Source organism: Peromyscus leucopus, chromosome 3 (genome assembly GCF_004664715.2).
Source record: "Peromyscus leucopus breed LL Stock chromosome 3, UCI_PerLeu_2.1, whole genome shotgun sequence".
Taxonomy (NCBI): Eukaryota; Metazoa; Chordata; class Mammalia; order Rodentia; family Cricetidae; genus Peromyscus; species Peromyscus leucopus.
The window spans coordinates 157,242,538-157,266,116 of NC_051065.1; the positions used below are offsets into that span (position 1 = coordinate 157,242,538).

The 23,579-nt window shown below is 46.3% G+C and overlaps 3 protein-coding genes across 6 annotated transcripts in view; 1 reads left to right on the forward strand and 2 right to left on the reverse strand.

Moving 5' to 3' along the window:
- Positions 1-1,460: 1,460 nt before the first annotated feature.
- On the reverse strand, positions 1,461-13,622 carry Brk1 (BRICK1 subunit of SCAR/WAVE actin nucleating complex). Of its 2 annotated transcripts, XM_037204264.1 has the most exons (4): positions 13,423-13,622; positions 12,016-12,213; positions 2,540-2,622; positions 1,461-2,323 (listed from the first exon to the last, which is right to left on the reverse strand). In XM_037204264.1, exons 1-4 carry the CDS (start codon positions 13,538-13,540, stop codon positions 2,297-2,299), a joined length of 426 nt encoding a protein of 141 aa, XP_037060159.1. In that variant the 5' UTR covers positions 13,541-13,622; the 3' UTR covers positions 1,461-2,296. The 2 variants fall into 2 exon arrangements, with proteins under 2 accessions (XP_037060159.1, XP_028719775.1); XM_028863942.2 differs by lacking the exon at positions 12,016-12,213 and having other exon boundaries at positions 13,423-13,602.
- Positions 13,623-17,273: 3,651 nt separating this feature from the next.
- On the forward strand, positions 17,274-21,293 carry Fancd2os (FANCD2 opposite strand). Of its 2 annotated transcripts, none has more exons than XM_028864080.2 (2): positions 17,274-17,345; positions 20,059-21,293. In XM_028864080.2, the coding sequence occupies exons 1-2, from the start codon at positions 17,300-17,302 to the stop codon at positions 20,601-20,603; spliced, it is 591 nt and encodes a 196-aa protein (XP_028719913.2). In that variant the 5' UTR covers positions 17,274-17,299; the 3' UTR covers positions 20,604-21,293. The 2 variants fall into 2 exon arrangements, with proteins under 2 accessions (XP_028719913.2, XP_037060160.1); XM_037204265.1 differs by lacking the exon at positions 17,274-17,345 and adding an exon at positions 17,354-17,552.
- Positions 21,294-22,041: 748 nt separating this feature from the next.
- Fancd2 (FA complementation group D2) overlaps positions 22,042-23,579 on the reverse strand; it is a 68,221-nt gene continuing 66,683 nt past the window's right edge. For both annotated transcript variants that reach the window (XM_028863940.2, XM_037204266.1), the window contains exon 44: positions 22,042-22,464. In XM_028863940.2, coding sequence (XP_028719773.1) covers positions 22,393-22,464 — 72 coding nt within the window. In that variant the 3' untranslated portion in view covers positions 22,042-22,392. The remainder of the gene's footprint in view (positions 22,465-23,579) is intronic.

Below are 23,579 nucleotides of genomic sequence, written 5' to 3' on the forward strand. Positions count from 1 at the left end.
ATGGGGTCCTGGTGTGTCAGCCAACAGGGGAACTTGCCTCCTGGGAATAGCACAGACCACCTTGCAAGAGACCAAAGCCCAAGAGAATAACCAGCAGGAACCTGTTGGAACTGTTACATATACCTTTTCCCCCTTTCTTTCTTTCCTTTTTTCTTTGAGACAGGGTTTCTCTGTGTAGCTTTGGAGCCTGTCCTGGAACTCACTCTGTAGCCCAGGCTGGTCTCAAACTCAGAGATCCACCAACATTTGCCTCCCCAGTGCTGGAATTAAAGGTGAGTACCACCACACCCAGCCAAGGTATACCTCTTGACTATTTAAACCTGAACCTCATTTCAGAATCCCAAAGATGGGACTGGGCAGGGTGTGCCACTGGACCATTAGCTCCTCTTTCCAGTGTGGCGACATTTGAGTCAACCGTTTCCTACTTTTCACTATCACTTAACTAGCTTATTAGGACAGGGTAATACCTAGCTTGTCAGGGATGCCAGGGCCCAGGCTCTGACCGTAATAGCTCAGGTAACAACCATACGAGTCAGGTGTAAAAAGGCTCACCTGTACTGTCACCCTACAGAAAGCTTTGGATTTTAAGAACTTTAATCATGGATACTCAGCCAGTACTACTTAAAATGTTTAAGGTCTAAGCAGGTTTTCTGAAAACACATGAATACAACTCAGCTCGAACACTTCTAGTCTGTTTTATCAGTATCCATAGCAACATGCCTTCCTCAAAGCATCCAGCTGGGTTAGTCCAGGGAAGGGGGCTCAGGCTTTGTAGGTTGCATATACTCTGAAAATGATCCAGTGAATCCAGAATGAACTCTGGTGCGAGGGCAGCAAGCCAGGAAGCTTGAAAAAGAGGGCAGTACTGAATGTGCTCATCTGGGAGAACTGCGGGGAATTTTGACCTGAGCTAGACTTTGAATGTCAAATAGGGCCTGAAGAGGGAAAAACCAGTGTTCACAGAGCATGATAAATTCTCCCCTACTCAAGGGAGGCCCTCTGTGGGGAAAAGCCCTAAAGGCTTCTACATTTAGATAAAACACAAAGGGACTAAAGCCTCACCTAAACAGTAGGTTGGCCTAAGTTTATAGGAAGCTTTGGAAATAAGCATAGGAAGTCTTCGATTCTTCTGTTTAAACGGAAGCACTTGCTGAGAAAATGATTTTTACATTTTGTACATGTGCACACTCATGCACAGGAACACCACAACATGTATGTAGAGACCAGAGGATAGATAGCCGGCAAGAGAAGGTTCTCTCCTTCCATCATGTGGGTCCTAGAGACAGAACTCAGGGCTCAGGTTTAGAGGCAAGCACCCTGCCTGCTGAGCCATCTCACAAACCTCCGTATTTGCTTTCACAAGAAGTATGTTTAGCTTGTAGCTTATAAAACTAGTGGGCTACCCTGGGTGCAGTTCACCTGGGAAGATGCTAGTACTTCAACAGATCGTAAACATCAGGTCTGATTCAATACTGTATCTTTATTGGAGTCTAACACACCTATAGAATGAAAATCCTCAGCAGTATCTGCTGGATGACCAAATGATTCCAGGATGACGTAGTTCGTGTCCAGACACAAGCACTGACAGAGAGCTGCCTAGCTTTGACTCAAACAGCTATGTCTGCAGCTCTGGAGAGCATTCCTACGCAGCACACGTCTGTGAAAAGGAAACCGCCTCTAGCTCCTGGGCCACCACAATCACAGCAGTCAGGTAAAGTCGAGTTTATTAGGGAAGCACGAGATACCCCAAGTGACAGAAAGAAAACTGAAATGTCCCTTTAAGCCAGCTGAGGGCCGGACTTGGACCTCCCAGAACAAGAAACTGGTGGGTCAGCAACAACATTTTCTGGTAACCACACTGCAGGGCACGAGTCTCAGCCAGGACTGCCCCACCTCCTGTCACAGGCAGAGAAGACGGACTGTGGACACAATCAGTGCAGAGGCCATGGGAGCTGGAGGGAAAGTCTGAGAGAAAGAGACTGAGGTGGGGAGGACCTTACCAGAGTCCCGGCCTTTGCCTCAACTCCTCAAATACATTGACAAGTAGTTTCAAACAATGTTACTGAACAGGGGAAATGCCTAATGCTGTTTCCAAGAGGTGCCCTGGACTTCTTCCCCATGCCACATCACATCCCAGGTGTACACGGCAGAGCCCAAAGGCCACTTTGGAAAAAAGAAAAACAAGAAAAAGCCCAGTTGCTCTGTAAGGAGAAGGGGAGGCGCAGAAGGCTGCTGGGCCTTTCCCACACGGCCAGTGTTCTGTACAACGACTTCCCAGCAGCAGCGGGCCACAGCTCTAGGTGAGGGTCTCACCCTTTGTCACCTGTGAATGAAAAACTGACATTTAGATAACATGCAAAGGGACTAAAACCATTTTTTAAAAAGTCCTATTTTGGGTCCTCTGCAGTGAGTAATGTAGCAAAGGCAGCTCCGGAGTCCCAGACGCCTATACCCAGGCAGAGCATCAACTTCTGTACGCCTGTTCGGTTTCTAAGTAGAAATGTGTATTCCCTCTGGGGTAGCCTGGGACCATACTCACCCTCGCTTCAATGTACTCTATTCTCCGTTCAAGGGCTGTCAATTTCTCATTTAGTGTTGCGAGTCTTGAACGACAAGACATATCTGGTAAAAGGAGACTGATGTTCAGGATTAATGTCACTCCAAACGCCCACACCCACACAAACCATCTGGACTGAAGAGGAAATCTATAGTTCCAAGTATACGTGGGGGCTGGGGATATGGCAAGAAGCATTTTAGAATCAACTACTCAGAGTCTGTGGAACACCTGAGTTCCACAAACGGCAGAGAAGAGCCATCACCAAGGGAGACCTGTGTCTTGCCTCATAACCAAGGCTGGTCTTGAACTTGCAGGGATCCTCCTGTCTCAACCTAAATTTATGGAAAACCGTTAAAGCAGCACTATAGGAACTAACATGCAAAGGATGATTCAGGAGGGCCGCGTCAAGCAGCAAACTGACGAGTTTCGAGCGAAGGGACTAAACGCAAAGCTCTCTAACCTAAGGCAGGGTGCATCGCAATAAACCCACGGGAAGTTAAATTAGGGCCCTGCACTGAATCACCACACTCAAGAGCACCATCTGTCTCTTGAGCCCACAGGGCTGAGTGGGAGGTGGGTGCCTCTGTTCCCTGGCATCACAGGCACCACACATCCCTAGCCTGGAAAGACACCAAAACTCAAATCCTGAGCGTGGTTTTAGGCTGGGGTTACAGATCAGTTGAGGAGGCTTGTCCTAGATAGCTCCGAGTTCAAGGCCCAGCGCCGCAGCAGCAAGGGAGAGGCCAGAGGGCACAGCAGAAAATGAGGGACGGGAGGGAGGGAGGGGGAGAGGAAGGGGGGAGGGGCAGAGCCCATGCCCTGCCGGTGTCTGTCCCTCTCTGCTCATGCTCAAGCATGAAGTCATAAGCTCCCAGCTACTGCATTAGTGCCATTCCTGTCTGCCTACCAGTCTGTTGCCACACTCCCCACCATGATGGCCATACACTCAACCTCTCGAACTGTGAGCCCCAAATAAATTCTTTCCTAAGTCACCTTGGTCACGGGGTTTTGTCACAGCAATTGAAAAGATACAAATTGGCCTCAGGGAGTGGGTTATCACGTGACAGGCCTGACCATGCTGCTCTTTGGAGAAATGTGGAAGACTTTGGCATAGAAAAGTGGCTGAACATTATAAGCAGGTCTTAATGGGATCTTAACGCTCAATGCACTGAAGCATCCTAATAAGAGCCTGGATGACCACTAGACCATGGAGGTTTCAGGGGTAACAATAGTGCCTGGGGTAGAGACCATTCTTGTGATATTTTTGTAAAGGATGTGGCTGCTTTTTATTCTTGTCCTAGAAATCTGCTTGAGGTTAAATTGAAAAGTTTTCGACTAATTTCTTTGGCAGAGGAGATTTCAAGCAACTTGGCGGTGTGGCTATTAGTAATTACTCTTTTGCAGGTCTACAATGAAAAAGAACAAGCAGGGCAAAAAGAAATTAATATATAGTTTGTGGAGAAAAAGATCACTAGGAAATTTAAAGTTGGAGCCAAGGCTTGTGCTGAAAGAGATAAGAAGCCTGATGAGAAGTGGAATAAAGGGAACGGATACCCTCGGGGCAAGACCATACCAAATTAATCCTGCAATTTATGGGAAAAAGGGGTGTAAGGAATTTTCTGCTCCTAAAAGGCAACAACAAATCAAAGTTCATAATAATGTAGGGACCAGGCTCCATGCCCAACAGGCAGCAGAACTTGGTGGTATTGGTCATGTGGTTCTTGCTATAGAATCATGAAGGATACATGAGAAAATGAGTTGTGGACTCTTCCTCCACAATTGAGGAGAGCTGCTTAGGCCAGATGTGTGGTAGGGAGTCCTTGTGGTAGCCCAGGGCGGCCACTGTGTGCAGCTGTGAAGGTGAAGCCTGGATTGCACTGGTGATCCTAGGTTGTGCTAGAGCCGTGGAGTATCTGCTAGAGAGAGTTGCAGACAGGGAGTAGAAAGAGAGAGAGAGGGAGAGAGAGGGGGGCGGGGGTGTTGGGGGGTGGTATGTTGCAGTCAGCAAAGCTGTAAGGGAAGAAGAACCATACAAGACCCTTGATGTCAGACAGACACGGGATGTGGTTTCTGTCTTGCTTGGTCCAGCATTCCCTCACTATGCCACTATTCCTCCTGGTTGGGATGGCAATGCCTATTCTGTGCCATCATATGCTGGAAGTATGTAATTGGCTTTTTGATTTTTTTTATGGGGGTTACAATTAGGAGATTGCCTTGAATCTCAGAAGAAACTTTGGACTGTTGTTGTTGTTGTTTTTTTTTTTTTTTTTTTTTTTTTTTGGTTTTTCGAGACAGGGTTTCTCTGTGTAGCTTTGCACCTTTCCTGGAACTCGCTTTGTAGACTAGGCTGGCCTCGAACTCACAGAGATCCATCTGCCTCTGCCTCCCGAGTGCTGGGATTAAAGGCACGTGTTACTACCACCTGGCAGAACTTTGGACTTTTAAACTATACTGAGACTGTTAAAAGACTATGGAGACATTTCTTTTTCTTTCGTCTTTTTTCTTTGAGACAGGGTCTCCCTGTGTAGGCATGGCTGTCCTGGAACTCTATAGGTAGACCAGGCTGGCCCCAAACTCAGAGATCTGCCTGCCTCTGCCTCTTGAGTGTTGGGATTAAAGGCACATGCCACTACAGCTCACAGACTATAGAGATTTTTAAAGTTAGACTAAATGCATGTCCACATTATGATATGGTCACAAGCCTATGGGGGTCAGGGAATGGAATGTGATGGTTTGAATGGGAATGGCCCCCAGTTGGTGGAACTGTTCCAGAAGGATTAGGAAGTGTGTCACTGGGGTGAACTTTGTTAGCGCTCTCTCTCTCTCTCTCTCTCTCTCTCTCTCCCTCCCTCCCTCTCTCCCTCCCTCCCTCCCTCATGCTTGTGGCTCAACTGCTCCCACACCATGCCTGCCTGCATTATGGTGGGCAGGTTCCCCACCACAATGGTCATGGACTAATCCTTCGGAACTCTGAGCCCCAAGTGAACTCCAAATTAAATGCTCTCTTTTATAAGTTCCTTTGGTCATGGCGTTTTATCACAGCAACTGAAAAGTAACTAAGACAGTGTCTCATCACCTGAACTCTGGAAGCTTCAGTTACTACCACTGGAAGACACTGCTTCAACAACACCCAAATACCAGAAATAGGCATTTTTAAACTGAGAAAACTCAATCACCATCAAGTACATAATGGAAGCAAGACTCCATCTGTGAATAGCAGCCTGGACTCTTTCCTCTTCCCTTTCCACCACCTCAGGAAGAATACAAGCTAGACTCCCCTAAAATACTACTTCTGCTGACTCCTCTACCTGAAACCATGAGATCCCTTCTCACCTGTCCTTAACACAGGATAACAGAGACCAACATGGCGGCTACTTCCTACTACCTCCTCCAACCCACGTTTCTATCTCAGTAACCTTTATGTTTAGGTCTGAAATAGCTGTGGGTGCTCTGAACAGTCTCCCACACGATGACTCAACAGGGAGCTACCAACATTCCTCTTCATCTCTTCTTTGGCTGGCTCTGCACAAGCATTTCAGCGTTCACTTTGACAAATCCTTCTACGCTCTGGTCTGGCCTCAACTTTCATCATCACCATCTTACCTATCTAACCATTCTTCACCGGGACTTGGCTAAGAATTTGCCTCTGAGCGAACTTACCAGAAAAACACACCCTTTTTCTGAATGTATTCAAATTCTTACGGATGAACTTCTCATTCTTAAGTTACTTGTGTACTTGGGTCTCTGGCTTGTCACTCTCCCCATTTTGGATAAATGGTTAAAAAAAATAAACTAGGGGTGAACAAGGGGCGAATGGGCTGAGGAGACGCCTCGGTGGGTCAAGCACCTGCACGGGGCAGGAGTGCAGACACCCAGCAGTGGGCATGTCAGTGCGGGTGGGCACGGCAGCCTGCTGCAAGTCCAGCCTCAGGCTGACAGGATCCTCCTCAGAGCAAGCCAGCTAGCAAGAGTAACCATCCTATCAGTGAGCTCTGGATTTGACTGAGACCCTGCCTCAATAAGTAACTTGGAAGAGCCATGATGATTCCCTTGTACATGTAGCACCCACACACATGTGCTCACATGCAAAAAAAAAAAAAAGCATACATATACCCACAACCACGCATGCACATTAGAAATGGTGTGTGTGTAAAATAAGGAAGTCTACTTCTGTTCCTTCTGTATAAATACCACAAACAAGTGGCCCACATACAGAGGGATGGTTTGAGAAAGCGCAGGTTTCCAGGGGACTGACTACTGGTGTCATAGTTGGTTCTCAAACGTCAGCATTTGCTCACCACCCAATCTCTGGAATTCTTTGCATTTTCCCTTTTGGTTTCACGCATTCTTTCTCACATTCACCCATTCTCATTACTGTTTAGTCCTTCTTCAAACTCAGTCTCACTGACATGTCACTCACACACCACACTTCCACCTATATAAAGTACAGGTGTCATGGCCACCGGCTCACTTACAGAGCTGTGCACCCACTACCATAATCCATTCACAGAAATCTCATCGTCTCCGAGGGAAACTCTACTTAGCACTTTATTCCCCATTCTGCTTCCCCACCCCTGGAAACCACCACTGGGCCAACTGATGGTGCGTTCCGGTCATTTTCCTCTCTCTTCCCTGTGGTAGTGAGGAGTCTCCGGCCCCACAGAAAGACTATCACTTCGCTCTGTCTCCAAACGCTTGTGCTATTTTTTCTGCCGAGACAGGGTGTTTCTTCACTGGCCTGACACTCACTACTGGAACTCAGAGCACTCCTCTTGCTTCTGCCTCCCAAGTGCTGGAGGTGGGAGTGTGCCACTGTGTTTGGCTCTCCGCCCTTTTTAATTGATTTTTTCCTTCTGTCTCAGGTAGCCTGGGACGGCCTCCACTCACTATGCAGCTGAAGGTGACCTTAAACTTCTGATCCTCTGGCTTCCACTTCCCAGGTACTAGGATTACAAGTGTGCAACACAATGCCTGCTGGTCTCTTCTTTTTAAATCTTACTGTCTGCTATTGCTACCTCCTCTAGTTCCCAGGTCTAGCTTACACACACGACCACCCTAGCAACCTACCTCACTTTTCCTAGAAACACTGCCACTTTACAAACATTTTACATCTTTGTGTACGTGTGCACATATGTAGAGACCAAAGGGCAACTTCTGGGAGTGGTTCTCTCCTTCAACTATGAAGATCCTGGAGACTGATCTCAGGTCATCAGGCTTAACAGCAAGTAGCAAGTACCTTAACCCATTTCACCAGCTCAACTCCCACTTCCGTCAGGACTATCCAGCAGGCCCAGACTGCCACTTAGTGTGGCGTTTGGGAGCTCAAAAGCAAATAAATAGTATCTCTGACAATTGTCTTTCCCATGAGAAAAGACACACAAAAATGATGGGAGGAGAGATGCAGGGAGGGCTGTGCAGGTCTACCTGTCACTCCTAGACAGACAGCTGTGCAGGTCTACCTGTCACTCCTAGACAGACAGCTGTGCAGGCCTACCTGTCACTCCTAGACAGACAGCTGTGCAGGCCTACCTGTCACTCCTAGACAGACAGCTGTGCAGGTCTACCTGTCACTCCTAGACAGACAGCTGTGCCGGCCTACCTGTCACTCCTAGACAGCTGTGCTGGTCTACCTGTCACTCCTAGACAGACAGCTGTGCCGGTCTACCTGTCACTCCTAGACAGACAGCTGTGCCGGTCTACCTGTCACTCCTAGACAGCTGTGCTGGTCTACCTGTCACTCCTAGACAGACAGCTGTCCCAGTTTACCTGTCACTCCTAGACAGCTGTTTTGGTCTACCTGTCACTCCTAGACAGCTGTGCTGGTCTACCTGTCAATCTGGTAAATCAATACAGAATGATACTCTGGAACTGGCCCATATGGCTCAACACTGTTGAGGAAGACAAAATGTCCAATACGCCTGAAATTAAACATGAATTTAGTTCATAGGCTGGGGTGTAGCCCAAGGGCAGAGTGCCACATCACATGCTTAAAGCCCTAGGTTCCACCCCAGCATCTGCAAATTTAAACAAAAATAGTAGTAAAGTGTAGCATGAATCTCACCAGTGCCTCAGCTGATTCTGTTTCCCCAGACTGGAAGCTTCTGAGTCCTCATCCAAAATGAATCTCAGCTGAACTGTTTCGCAAAAGCCTGAAAGCAACCAGCTAGTTCCTGGTTTTCACGTCTTATATACCTTTCTGCTTTCTGCCATCACTTCCTGGGATTAAAGACTCACTTTGTGGGATTAAAGACGTGAGTCACCATACCTGGCTGTTTCCAGTGTGGCTTTAAACTCACAGAGATCCAGATGGATCTCTGCCTCCAGAAGGCTAGGATTAAAGGCGTGTGTGCCACCATTTTTTGGCCTCTATGTCTGTCTAGTGGCTGTTCTGTTCTCTGACCCCAGATAAATTTATTAGGGTGCACGATATATTGGGGAACACAATATTACCACAGGAAGGCATCCAGCAACTGACTAGCTCGGGACTCTACATTTAAGTGCATTTTGTCATCACTCACTGAAAGTGCCAGGTCTTATCAGGGGGCTTGCTAGTATTTCCATATCATCACTGCTGACAAGACTAACAGACAATTCCCTCTCTAAATTTATTTTTTAGGTGGGATCTTCCCTATGTAGCCTCAGCTGGCCTGGGACTAGAACTTACAATCTTCTACCTGTTGCTTCCCAAGCACTGGGATTGCTGGAATGCTCCACTACACTTGGCTTTCCTCTCTGGACTATTTCATGTACACCTTTAGTACAACAAATATTGGTACTAACTTTATCTCAAATTGTCTCTTGGGTTTTTTTGTTTGTTTGTTTGTTTTGTTTTTGAGAGGGTTTTGGGGAGTGTGTATCGAGGGGATCTGTTCTATTTCCAGAAAGCATTTCTTTATATAGTTCAGGCTAGACTGGAACTCACTATGTAGCCCAGGCTGGAAATCCTATCTCAGCCTTCTGAGTTCTGGGATTATAGGTAAGTGCCAATTCACCTAGCTCCTTACTTTTTTTGAGACAAGGTTTCTCTGTATAATAGCCCTGGCTGTCCTGGAACTTGCTTTGTAGACCAGGCTGGCCTCAAACTCACTGAGATCCACCTGTCTCTGCCTCACAAGTGCTGGGATCAAAGGCATGAGACACCACCACCTGGCCCTCTTGACTTGTTTTTGACATCAAGTTTTAGTTCTTAGATGAGTCTTGGGAAGGAAGAGTTTGAGATCTGCAAAGAAGAAATTTCCCTTTTCCTGCTGTATAAGCAAGGAAATCTCTGGTGAGATGTCTATATCAAATGTCTATAAATCACATTTTACAGAGAACAAATTTGATTTGGGACTTCCGCTGCACCCTAGAATTTTGACCAGCAATGGTAGTGTACCCCTGTAATTCCAGCCCTCGGAGGATAAGGTAGGAATATCCAAAGTTCTAGACCATCCTGGATACTTAGTGAGACCCTGTCTGAAATATTTTGTCAGAAATAAGACATACTCTTTTGGGGTATACCTGTCAAAGGTAAACATATGTGAACTAAATGCAGCCTCTATGCAGCCAGGCGTAGAGGCACAGGCCTGTAGTCTCAGTTACACAGATGAAGCAGGACTTGAGCCTGGCCAGAGGTTAGAGGCCAGCTTGTAGCATATCCCAACTCAAAACCAAAATAATGTTTACTATTACAGGCTGGCAACATAGATTGAGAAGCATTTATGAGCTTCTGGATCCCCAACACCAACAGGTCAACAAACAACCCCCACCCACCCCAAAACACCTCAAAACAGTCAAGTGTGGTGGTACACACCTGTAACACCAACACTTGGGAGGGAGATCTCCATGAGTCTGAGGCCAGTCTGGTCTACACAGTGTGAGTTCCAGGCCAGCCAAGGCTATGTAGCAAGACTTTGTCTCAAAAAACCAGAAACAAAACAGTAACAGAAACCTTCAGATATGGATAGTTCCATGGCAGTTATGTAACCATCCAAGGGAAGGGAAAAGCTTCCTAATGTAATTCAGTTAGAATGAAGTTGCTATTACCAAGAACCAGATTTGGAATAGTGAGAAGTTACATCACTCTTAAATTTTGAAAAGCCGCCCTAATGGAATTCTGATGCTTTACTGATTGAACTGACATCAATACTTTGGTTAGACACTGTTTAGATGCCTCTGATATTAACTCCTGTGCTTGTTAAAACTTTCCAGATAAGTGATTTTCCTACTTTCCACTGCCTCTCCAGGCTACGCTGGACTCAGACTTAGGATCCTTTCACAGGGCATGCTGTCCCCTAACACAAAAAGTTGGGTTTTGGGAGGGTTTTTTTGTTGTATTTTTCTGAGACAGGGTCTTATTCTTTAGCTAGACTGGCCTTAAACTTATGGCAATTCTCCTGCCTCAGCCATAAGCTACCACACGAGGCTGTTTTAATTTCTTTCACTTAATACTTATTTGAGGGAATGATAATCAGTAAGGAATGCTGCTTTAAAAAAAAAAAAAAAAAAGTCCAATATTCCAGTTCTCTGGCAGGATAAATAAACTATGTGAATCAACATTGAAATAGTTTACACAGAGGGCAAACAACTCAAAAGAGTACAAGTCAGTGGTAGAATGCTTCTAGCATTCACAAGGTCCTGAGCTCAACTCTTAGCACTGCGAAAACCAAAACCTCCCAAGGAACACTAGACTATGGGTGGCAGGGCAAATGGCCAGAACTTTAAAAACACTTAAGTCCACTAAAAAGCAGTCTAATGTCTTCAGGTCTCCACAGAATCATACTTCCTTCATTTACATTCCTCTAATAAACTCTTTTGGGGTGGGGGGGGGGGGATACATGAACTCTCTTTTATTGACTATAGTCCTCTACTATAACCTCCTAACCGCCACAGCAACTTACGGTGTGAAGCTACACCACGGACATATCCATTTATGCTAGTCTCTCATTAACTAGCATCTTTAGCCTCTATTTCGTTTAGAAAATCCATTCAAGATTCTAATCCTATATACTTTGTAAGTACAATTTAAAAGAAGTTTCTGGCCAGGTGTGGGGGTCCACACCTCTACTCCCAGCACTGAGGAGGAAGGCCTATGTGAGTTGTCACAAGTTAGAGGCCATCCTGACCTACATCGTTCCAGGAAGGCATAGAGTGATAAACACTATCTATGGGGTCGGGGGTGGTGGGTGGGGGTGGGGTGGGGTGGGGGTGTTAAGGCAGGACAATCAACAGTTCCAGCAATTTACCAAGACTCAAAACAAAATGGGTTAGGGGACATGGAATGGGGGAACAGATTAAGATCGATCTATCTATCTATTCACTTTCACTATCTATCTATTTCACTATTCACCACTGTGTGGGTGGGCGTGAGCATGTGCCACGGCACCACTGCTGGGTCAGAGGACAACTTGTGGAAGCTGGTTCTCTCATCAGTGGGTCCTGAGCATTGTACTCAGGTTGCCAGACTTGGTGACCTTTACCTACTAAAGCCACCTCACTGGCCTGAGAGAACGCCTTTGAATGCAGAAAATGGCTCGTATTTTTTGTGGCTGTTTTGATTTGGCTAGCCTCAAGCTCATGGCACTCCTGCCTCCGTTTCCCAGGTGCCAAGATTAGAAGTGTGCGCCACCAAAGACAGCAGGAAAGACTTCTTATCATGTTCCTCACTGCCATCAGACCTGTGGAAGAAGAGGTTACACTGCTGATTTTTGCTTTGGTCTTCCTGTCTCTGCTTCCTGAGTATTGCTATTAGAGGCCTGGTGCATGCATGCTAGGCCAACACGATACCCACTGGGCATCCTCAGCCCCTTAATGAAGCTTTTCCACTTTTGCTTTTGTTCTCTTTATAAAAAAAAACAAAAACAAAAAACAACAACAAAAAAAACCCCTCTTCCCTTTTTAAGGGGGGGGATGGGTCCCGGGCATGCTACCCAGGTGCCCTACCTCTGAGCTGCACCCCATAAATGAAGCTGTTGCTCTGCCTCCTTCCTTTATACTACTTAGGACCCATCAGTTCCCTACTAGAAAATAATCTATTCATAGCACTGCCTCCCATTTAGTCTAAACTGCTGAAGATTGCTAATTAGTAGAAGCAAAGTGCCCCAGTTGAAAAAGATCACTCGGTGCCATCTGCACATCTTGTGTAAGAAAGCCTCTGAAGGAAGCCTTTCCGGGAACATGAGGAGTCTGTGACAGGTTTTCAGTCCAGAAGGCTAGGAACAAACGCAGAAACAAATGAAGGCTGTCACCAGCCGGCCACACCTAGGCATGATTTTGGAAAAGTAGACTCTGCTGGAAGTATCTACCCTGTTAGATCTCAGGAACCAGACAGAAGCATCCAGAACACCTATCATGAAGCAGAGACAGGGCTAGAAAAGGCATTTCCAAGGCCCCAGAGGGCCCCAGCCCTCCCTCTGATTTCATTACCACCTTCAGCACTAGCACCGAAGGGAGCCGGGGAGGAATGAACGGCACCGGGAGGAAATGGTCGAGCGGGAGCAATAGAAGGCATGGCACTAAGGGGTTTCGGACTCGATCCTGAAGGAGATGGAGAACTATCGGGAGTCTCTAACTGTAAACGTGACCGTGACACGGCTGCGCACTGCGTGTCAAGTGGATGGAGACTGGCGTGGAAGCGCAGCGCAGATCAGGAAGGTGATGGATGGGCCTAGGAGGCTGGGCAGTGGGCGTGCTGACGCGCGCAAGCGGGGCCTGGCAATGGGCAGGGTAGACCCACGGAGACCGCCTAGTGAGGCTCAGGGTGAGGGGACTGGGGCCGGCGGAGCGCGGAAGAGGAAGGGAGCAGCCGGGACGGCGCGCCTCTCCTCGGCGCCGCCGGCCGCCTCCGACGCCTCCCTCCTCCCAGTCTCCCCTGCTCGCCCGCTGACCGAAAGAGTTGAGAAAGTCCGAGATTTTCTTGATGCTGCTGGTGATGATCTCAATGTACTCCCGATTCGCCCAGTCCTGGTGAATCTCCCGCTGCACCGGATCCTCTTGTCCAGCCATGGCTGCCACCTGAGGAAGAACGACTGCGCAGGCGCCGCGACCTCCACGGGCCGCCAGCGCGCCTGCGCCGACACCCAGGACCCCAGTGTTCCGGGCCCAAGAAACGCCCAGCAGAGTGGCGCGCATGCGTAGAGATTCGCCCTGCCCTCTTGCTCGGTTCCCACACTGGGGAAAACAAGAATCCTCTGCTAGCAAGGCAGAGATCAGGACTTAGCCCCAGGCAGCATGCCCACGCCCATCACTAGCGGTTCGTGTCCTTAGGGGGCGACCACACGCCCCTGCCTCGGCCTTGGGTTGCCGAGCTCTCTTGACACCGTGTCAGCAGAGATGAGCACAGTCCACCAGTTCCGTTTTGTTGGTTTTTCGAGGTGGGGTTTCTCTGTGCAACAGGCTCAGTTGTCCTGGAACTCCCTTTGTAGATCAGGCTGGCCTCGAACCCTCCTGCCTGGGTCTCCAGAGTGGTGGGATTATAGGCGTGCTCCACCATGCCTGGCGAATCTCGTTTTTTAAAAATGCTTTTCATGCTTGGGTCACAACTGTTCATCCTCGTTTTCTTTTTTAAAGTTATTTTATTCATATTTGTGTGTGTGCATGTATGTGTGTGGGCGCCAACGTGGCACGGCACTAGGGTGGAAATCAGAGAACAACTTGCAGGAGTGGGTTCCTCACCTTCCACCTTGTGGGGTCAAACTCAGGCCATCAGGCTTGGTGGCAAGCGCCTTTGTTCGCTGAGACCTTCATAATTAAACTGTCTTTCAACAACTTAGTATGATAGGCTACCTCACGTTTACCAAACGAGGAAATACATATATATTTAATGCTAATACCCAGTGATGGATCGATCGGCAGAAGCAAAATGGTAAGGCCATAGTTAGTCACGCTGTAAACTAAAGCAATTGTACCAAGAGCTGCAAAACAAGCCGGGCGGTAGTGATGCATGCCTTTAATCCTAGCACTTTGGAGGCCAAGGAAGAGGGATCTCTGAGTTCGAGGCCAGCCTGGTCTACAGAGTGAGTTCCAGGACAGCCAAGGCTACACAGAAAAACCCTGTCTCGGGGAGAAGAAAAGCTGCAAAACAATCTCAAATCTTTTAATCTAATCGTTTCATCAAAAAAATATTAAGGGGCTGGAGAGATGGCTCAGAGGTTTAAGAGCACTGGCTGCACTTCCAGAGGACCTGAGTTCAATTCCCAGCAACCACATCTATAAAGAGATCCCGTGTCCTCTTCTGGTGTGCAGGCATACATGCAGGCAAAATATTGTATACATAATAAATAAAACAAACAAATTATTAAATCTTTTTTAAAAAATCGTTGAACTGGTCATAGTCATTATGGTGCACATTTATAATCACAGCACCCAAGAAATTAAGACAGGAGGCCTGGCCTGAGTGTAAGGCCAGCTGAAAGACACAGCAAGACACAATGGGAAAAACACTTTCACCATAAGGATGGACTTTGAGGTAATGTTTGTGACAATAATTGAGGTAAGGCCAAACAATCGTTTAGCTAACCCATGGTGCTATTTTATTAAGCAATCTTTAGATGCTAATTAGGTACATGGCAATATGAAAGGATGTGCTACACTAGGAGAGAAAAATACAATATAAATTTTTATTCTTTTATTTTGGTTTTATTAGTCACAGTTTCTCTGTGTAGTCCTGGCTGTCCTGGAACTCACTGTGTAGACCAGGCTGGCCTCGAACTCAATAGATCCACGTGCCTCTGCCTCCCAAGTGCTGGGATTAAGGGCATGTGCTGTCACCATCTGGCACCAAAATACAAGTTTTTAAAAATTTCAACTTATGCATGTCTTGGAGACAGCACCTTGAGGTGGGAATGCTAGCTCCTAGAATGCCAGTTCCTGGAGTGGATTCTCCAGAGCCAGTTGTTACACAAGCCTGAACTTAGCAGCCCAGTTCTTTCTGCTTCTTATTCTCTATGTGATTTATTTCTCCTCACATGTCATTGCCATTTGCCAGGGCCGTGTTTTGTTTTGTGGTGTTTGTTTCCTTCTTCCTAAGAAGGCTGGCTCAGGAATTTCACTGCAATTGATGAACGTAAGGAGGCTCTGATTTTGCTGGATAACAGTTGGAGGTAATAGCAAATAGTACCTCCCAGAACATGACCCTTAGATCTGGGCAGACTACACAGCGGACTGTATATAGATTGTCATAACAGTATGAATCCCTCTTCATTCAACAATTCTAAGCATCTGATCTTGACTTTGGGGACTTTCATATTTAAAAAAATACTGTGCAGTAATGACAGCTTTATTTGCTTTTTAAATAGTAGGTGTCTCTTTTATATTTATTTTATGTGCATTGGTGTTTTGCCTGCATATATGTCTGTGTGAGGGTGTCAGGAGCCCTGGAACTGGAGTTACAGACAGTTGTGAGCTGTCATGTAGGTGCTGGGAATTGAACCTAGGTCCTCTGGAAGAGCAGTCAGTGCTCTTAACAGCACAGCCATCTCTCCAGCCCCTAGCAGGTGTCTCTTAGTCAGGAGGAAGATAAAAATAGACTAAAAAAAAGTTGTAATTCCAAAGCACTTCCCTCTTTCTCAAGGGTCGTTATTTTCAGCTCTCTGGTTTCTGATTCCCATCCAAATTCTTTTTTGTCCCACCCCGCTTCTGTAGTGGGGAGTGCACGTATACACACTGGGCACTGGACAAATGCCTCAAGATTCTGTAGGTCTTTCAAACCCAGATCTCTGCCTGACCCCAATTCTTGGGTCCCTTAGTCTCAGCAAACATTACCTTAAGATCCATCTTTATGGTTAAAGTTTTTTTTCAAATTGTGTCTTGCTGTGCATTCCAGCTAGTCTTACACCCAAGCCAGGCCTCTGTCTTAGTCTCATGAGTGCTGAGATTACAAGTGTGTACCAAAATGCCCAGCTTGTCCAACAATTTTAATTAAACAATGAGTTCTACAGTAGAGGAAACTCATGGCTAATTCTGTGTTTAAGAAAAGAGTAGACAAGTTGTTAATTCATCTGTTCAATCCTTCCTCCAGGCACTTGCGTACTATAAAAGACTGAAATCATTGGGTGAGGGGTGGGGACTCCTGCTTCCCACTGCCATTCATGCTAAGGGAGGTGCTGTTCACAGCATTGACCTTTGGAATGGTGAAACACCCGTTTCTCAGCTTTGGACATGAGGCAGAAGCATCCTAGGGTTTAACAGAAGACATAAAGAAGTATAGGGCTGGAGAGATGGCTTAACAGTTGAGAGTATGTTCTTGCAAAGGAGGACCTAGTTTCTGATAGCCCTTTCTAGCACCAAGGTCTCCTGCACAGACATGTTGCACATAAGCCCATGCAGACAAACATAAATTTAAAAATAATATTTTGAAGTTCAAGAGGACAAGTTTTCAGTCAGAAAGTTAAGGAAAGATGTCTTTTCTCTCAACAGGTGAATATTCATAATTCTGTTTGCACTGGAGCCCTTCCAGTACATTAATAAAAACCTTTCCAGACACTGGCGCACAGTGGGAGCCAGGGAACAACGAATAAAGGTTGACTTTTAACACTAACTTCTGGCCTTGGAACTTCTGTACTTGACCACAGCCTTTGACATGGAGAATTTGTCCTTTGTGCCCTTGTCAAATGCACACAAGTGTGATGGGGTGGGGAGGTACCGAAGAGGTGGTTCTGGAGCTGTCCAGTATCTGACGACTCCTAGAAGAGCGCCTCCAGCCCCTGCCCCGCCCCCGCGGTCCTGAGTCACAAAGGCGGTTGCCAGGTGCCGGGTGGGAAAAAGATGCGGCCACTACTCTGGAGCGTGCAATCCGTGTGGAGTTCAGTAGGTGAGCTCCCGGCCCGGATGGTGATGGTGGGTCCGGGCCCGGGCTCCCACCGCTGTCCCGGCCTCGGGCAGGGCCGTGTGGCTCCCGCTTCGGGGGAGGGACTTGCAGGGGGACAAGCCTGTTCTCCAAGCACTCCAGCAGCTCGGGATCTTTTCACAGTTCCCGAGGACTTCAGCTGCACTTTGGCGCTGCCTTCCCCTTTCCCAGGTGGGGAAATTGAGGATCTGGGTTCCTCAGAAGGAATGCGCCCACAAAAAGGAAGTCTTTTGGACAGGAGAATCAGGTGTTTCCCATGTGGGGCTAGTACAGCAACTTGTTCAGACACCCTGCATCCACCTTGCCATGGTGGTATACTAGAAGCCCCCCTCTTGGATGTTTTTTGTCTTTTTTTGTTTGTTTTTGTTTTTTTTCAGACAGGATCTTACCTTATGTAGCCTAGACCATTAATGAACTCATAGCAATCCTCCTGCTTCGGCCTCTCAAAAGTTGAGATGACAAGCACTGGCAATGTGCTCTTAAATTCAAGATACCCAGCACTGGAAGCCTTTCAATTTGGAATAGATAGCTGCTCTTTGGTGTCAGTTTCTCATCCTAAGGCAGTCCAGATATTTGAAATGTAGCAACTTGCAACATAGACGGTGAGAAACACTATCAACTGGGGGAAAATCCACAAATTCCCTTTGTCCTAATCACTCCAAAGGGCACTTTTGGAATGTTTCCAGCAGTTTTTTGTTTTTGATGTTGTTTAGTTTTTTTGAGACAGGGTTTCTTTATGTAACAGCCCTAGCTGTCCTGGAACTCTCTCTGTAGACCAGGCTGGCCTCAAACTCACAGAGATCCTCTTGCCTCTGCCTCCTGAGTGCTGGGATTAAAGGTGAGCCATCACCGCCCGCCTTGATTTTTAAATTTTATTTTATTATTTTTTTTTTGTTTTTTTTGAGACAGGGTTTCTTTATAGCATTGGAGCCTGTCTTGGAACTAACTCTGTAGAGCAGGCTGGCCTCAAACTCAGAGATCCGCCTACCCCTGCCTCCCGAGTGCTGGAATTAAAGGCATGCGCCACTACTGCCCGGCATTTGATTTATTTTTAATGAACTGGGGAGGTGTCAACCTTTTGGGGATGGTAACCACTGGACAAGACCTGTTGTTGTCTTTTGTGGCAAAAAGAGGAGGGACAAAGATTTTGACTTGGCTAAAAACAAAGGGGACCTACCTGCAGGACTCACTGATTCAATGGGACCTGTAATGACCCTTCACAGAAGAGGAAGGTGCTAAGAAAATGATAGTTCCTCCAGAATTCAGGAGGCACTGTCAATTTGGAAGTAGAATGACAGAAAATCAAAATTTTACTTGGAATAAATTTTTAGTTACTATCCTCCCAGCACTTCCTCTTGTGGTATTCAAGGTATTCTCCAGTATCTTACACATGAAAATATATATATGGGGAGAGGAATGAACACATTTTAAAGGCTAGCCCTTGAAAACGCTCCTTCACAGACTGTACCTCTTCCAAGGTGCTGTATAAACCGCCCAGTGCTCTGTAATGATCTCTTGATTAGAATGCATTTGGGGCCAAGAGGAGACTGTCCCAGCAATATTTTTGTTTTGGGGTTGGGTTTTTCTGCTGTTTTTATTTTTTTATTAAAAAAAATTTTTTTTTGAAGACAGGGTCCGCTGATGTAGCCCCAGCTGTCTTGGAATCGCTATGCAGACCAGGCTGTCCTTGAGTTCACAGATCACCTGCCTCTGCCTTCTGAAGTGATGGGATTTTATTTTTTTTGAAAGACTTATTATGTTTACATCTGTACATTCAGGTACTGGTAGAAAACAGAAGATCCCCCTGTTAGATCCCCTGGAGCTGTAGTTACAGGGCGCTGTAAGATACCTGACATGGGAGCTGAGAACCATACTCAGGTCTCCTGAGCAAGTAGCAAATACGCTGAACTGTTGAGCCATCTCTCCAGTACTTTCCCCCCACTCACTATGTATGTAGCTCTGGCTAGCCTGGAACTCACTATGTAAACAGTCTGGCCTCCAACTTGTGATGACCCCCCCCCTTCACCTCTACCTTCCAAGCATTAAGATTATAGTAAGGCCTAAGCCACCAAGCCAGGTACTGTTTTTCTTGGATGTCTCCATAAGGAAGAGTGAAAACCGGAGATTCCTAAAAGCCACACTGTAAGTGGTCTGCAAACTGTAAGGTGCAATAGAATCCTTGAAAGGTTTATATACAAGTAAACATGCCCCACCCCACATTTCTAATTAAGTAGGTCTGAGACAGGGCCCCGAGAGCTTGCATTTCTACCAAATCCATAATGAAGTTAAAACTGCTAGTTTAAGGGTTATACCAAGTAAAAATGCTTGTAACGACATGGGCTGAGTTTCTTCTCATCAAATAATGTCTCATCATGAAGTCCAGCTGCTTGTGCCCACCAGAGGCATCGATTAAGATACTGCATTTCAGACAAATCCATGTCATCTGTAGCATGGGTGAACTTTCTTACAGGGGAAGTTTTGGTGTGGGCAGCAGTGGCCAGAGTCACTATCTTTTGCCCTTTACAGATCTAGTGACCCCTGCCACATACTGGCATCTGTTCAGTGGGGACCACTAAGTTTTAAGTCAGTAATGAGACGATGTGAATTTGAACAGCCACGCCTCTCCCCTTCCCCTAAGCACAGCAGGGAAATTCCATGTCTGATTCCTTTCCTTTAGGACTGTCAATGGCAGGATACCAGCTCTGGTCACCATGGACCCCACTGGATGAGAGCTTCCAATGGCTGCGGCACACAACACCTACCCCTTGCTCCAAACACCCTTTTAGGGCCTCTCCTTGCTTCCCACACACCCCTTCTGACCTTGAGGTGCAGTTGTGCTTTCAAGAAGTCACTCTCGTCCTAGACAGCCCACTTGTGGCACCTGGAGAGAGCCCCAGGTTACCCCGTCACACCTCAGAGCTCCGAGCAGTGACTAACAAGAAAGGACTTGTGAGGAAGCCCCAGCCAGTCCGTCTCAAGGGAGTAGATTCTGTTTTCGGTAGGGTCATCACAGCCCAGCCCCCCAAGTGGACTGGAACCTTCAGAGTTTCAGACAAATCAGCCTTCTGCAAAATTATCAGCAGGGAACACCAGTGGCCCACTGGACTCAAGGAGCCTCAGATCCAGATGACAGTGACTATGTGCAAACAGATGCTCCGCTCCATCCTCCTGCTCTACTCGACGTACAAGAAGTGCACCTTTGCCCTGCAGCACTCCAAGTAGAGGGTCTCCATCTGACCCCTGTGCTCCACACCATGCTCTCTGGTATGTACCCAAAGCTTACACCATAACATCATGCCAGCTGCTTCGCCTCTCAGTCAAGCTGGGACAAGTTTTCCTCCTCCCTTTCTCTTCAGAAACAGGACCAACCAATGATACTGAGCAAAGAAGAACATTTCCACTATACAGCTGAATGGCCATTCAGTCAGCCTAATACTGACACACAGATGTGATAATGATTAAGCTACCATACAAACAAGCCAGCCTAGTGTGAACACACTCAAATGCCAAAGACAGCCATGAACCGGCAAAGAAAAGGGATGCCAAGAAAAGACAGGTGTGGATGTCTGGGTAACAGAGGAAGAAGGGGTCGAAAATCTGTATGTGGTTTAAGGACTAACTTAAAAACAGCTGTCCCTCCTCAAACAAATGTCAACAACAAGACATAACTTTAATACCAGTGTGGGTAAAAATAATAACAAATATTAAATAATCTTAATAGCACGGCAAGGAAGAGCTTGACAGCAGCCTTGAGACTGGGTTTTCTGGCAGAAGACAGGAGAATCCCCTGTTTTAGCTCCCGATGTTCTGTTTCTAATAAACTATAATTATTTTGTATGATTCTTACAACTAGATTCTAGGCATAATTCAGAATAATGTGGAAATAAATACTATATATACATACAATGCCAACAGATGTTTGATGATGTCTTTTCTTCCTTTGTTTTATACTAATAACCAAAAAATTTCGAAGCAAGCTAGTGAGGGGGCTAAGCAGGTAAAGGTCTGGAATTCTGATCCCTGGAACCCACGAGGTGGAGAGAGAACCGACTTCCAACAGTTGTCCTCTGTGCTCCACATGTGTGCCACAGCACACATGTGCCTACACACACACACACACACACACACACACACACACAAAGATAAATGTTTAAAAATTCAAAAGGAGCCAGGTGGTGGTGGTGGTGGTGGTGGTGGTGGTGGTGGTGGTGGTGGTGGTGGTGCACACCTTTAATCCCAGCACTTGGGAGGCAGAGGCAGGCAAATCTCTGTGAGTTTGAGGCCAGCCTGGTCTACAGAGCGAGTTCCAGGACGACAGCTAGGGCTACACAGAGAAACCCTTGTCTCAAAAAAAAAAATAAATAAATAAATAAAAAATAAAAATAAAATAAAATAAAATAAAAAAAAATTAAAGTGGTGTTCAAGACCCTCCTGGCCAAAAGAACAAATACCACAATAGGCAGCCAGGGCTACAGAGAGACCCTGTCACAAAACGAAATAAAAACACAACAAAAATCCAATTCAAAGGTAGTTGCAATGTTCTTTTTGACTTTCTGGGTCATTGACACAAAGTGCAAGTCATTCCTCCCAGAAGGAAATAATACTTTTAAGTGTTGTTTGCACTGGTATGATTGCACAAACTTGAATAAGGAGACACATCTAAAGTGAGGAGGAAGGTCTTTCCTCAGGGCAAAACTCAGAAAGAATTTATTTCCTAAATTTTAAAATAAGTCAGTGTCAAAACTAGCCCCTAAAGGCTAGCCGGAGCATTTACTCTGCAGAAGCAGCACGGCCATATTTATCCAAACCACTGGCGGATGCTACACTGGAATCCTGGGCCAGGACCTGGATGTTGGACAATCTGTGAAATCCACTGGTTAGTTAAATAAAAACCCCTTCTTGAAGGAGAAACAGGAAGCTATGGTTGAAGAGGCAGAGAGCAGACTTCCATCCCCCAAAGAAAAGGGTAAGAGGCTGCCAGGGACGAGGAGGGGCAGTTGTGTCCAGGGGTCTAATTAGAGCCGTCATCACTTTCATCACTGTCTTGGTCCTTTTGTCCATCACTTGCTTCGTCTTCCCCATCCTAAAGGATGAAGAGGAAAAAAAAAGTACTTGAGCCCAGATCTTGCAACACAGCTCCCACAGATGTAAACTACACCATTTTCTTTCTTCTTCTTTTTTTTTTTTTTTTTTTTTGGTTTTTTTCAAGACGGGTTTCTCTGTGTAATAACCCTGGCTGTTGTGAAACTCTCTATGTAGACCAGGCTAGCCTCTACCTTCTCAGTGCCAGGATTAAAGGTGCGTGCCACTTGCTGGGTAGTGGTGGTGCACAACTTTGATCCCAGCACTTGGGAAGCAGAGGCAGGCTGATCTCTGTGAGTTCAAGGCCAGCCTGGGCTACAGAATGAGATCCAGGAAAGGCTCCAAAGCTACACAGAGAAACCCTGTCTCAAAAAACAAACAAAAAAAAAAGGTGTGCCACCACCACCCAGCCATTTCTGTTCTTAAAAGCAATGAAAGTTTAAAAACCTTTGTAAGCTAAAGCAGAAGTCTCCTCCTATTTTGTTTTGGTTTTCTTTGTTGTTTTTTGTTTTGAGAAAAGCTCTCCTATAGCTCAAAATCATCTCAAACTCATTATGTTGCCAAGAAGGACCTTGAGCTTGTGAGCCTCCTCCACCTCCCAAGTACTGGGATTACAGGCACATTCAACCATGCTCAGCTCTTTTTTTCTTTGTTTTCTGAGATGGGGTCTCATTATGTAGCCCTTGGCTAGACTCAAGCTCAGGAGACCCACCTCCTTCTGCCTCCTAAGTGCTAGGACTAAAGGCATGTGCTTGGCTCCCTATAATTCTTGCCATGAACTGTAAGCCAAGACCATAGAGAAAGGTTTTTGTTTTGTTGATACAGGGTCTTGTTGTGCAGCCCTATCTGGCTCAGAACTTATTATGTAGACCAAGCTGGCCTTGAACTCACAGAGATCCATCTGCCTCTGCCTCTATAGTGCTATAATTAAAGATGTGAACCACCACATTCAGTCTAAGAGGTCATTTTGATACTGAATTATTGACAAATGAACTAAATCTGCATGATCTTTAAAAAAGCCAGAGCTTTCCAGCTGCTCTTCAGGCACAAAACACAGAAACAAAGTCACATTATCAATTCAACATAGAGCAAGGCTTAGCATGGTACAACTCTGTA

What these genes read in the sequence shown, in the direction of transcription:
- Brk1 (XM_037204264.1), bottom strand. Translation starts at nt 13,540, where the DNA reads ATGGCTGGACAAGAGGATCCGGTGCAGCGGGAGATTCACCAGGACTGG. An exon ending in GGACTTTCTCAACTCTTTCG is followed by an intron (nt 12,214 to 13,422) that starts GTCAGCGGGCGA and finishes CTTCTTCCACAG; the next exon opens with GTCTGATGGCAGTGAGGAAC. An exon ending in CAGTGAGGTGGCTTTAGTAG is followed by an intron (nt 2,623 to 12,015) that starts GTAAAGGTCACC and finishes TCCTTTTACCAG; the next exon opens with ATATGTCTTGTCGTTCAAGA.
- Fancd2os (XM_037204265.1), top strand. Translation starts at nt 17,363, where the DNA reads ATGGTGATGGTGGGTCCGGGCCCGGGCTCCCACCGCTGTCCCGGCCTC. An exon ending in GCTGCCTTCCCCTTTCCCAG is followed by an intron (nt 17,553 to 20,058) that starts GTGGGGAAATTG and finishes CCTTTCCTTTAG; the next exon opens with GACTGTCAATGGCAGGATAC.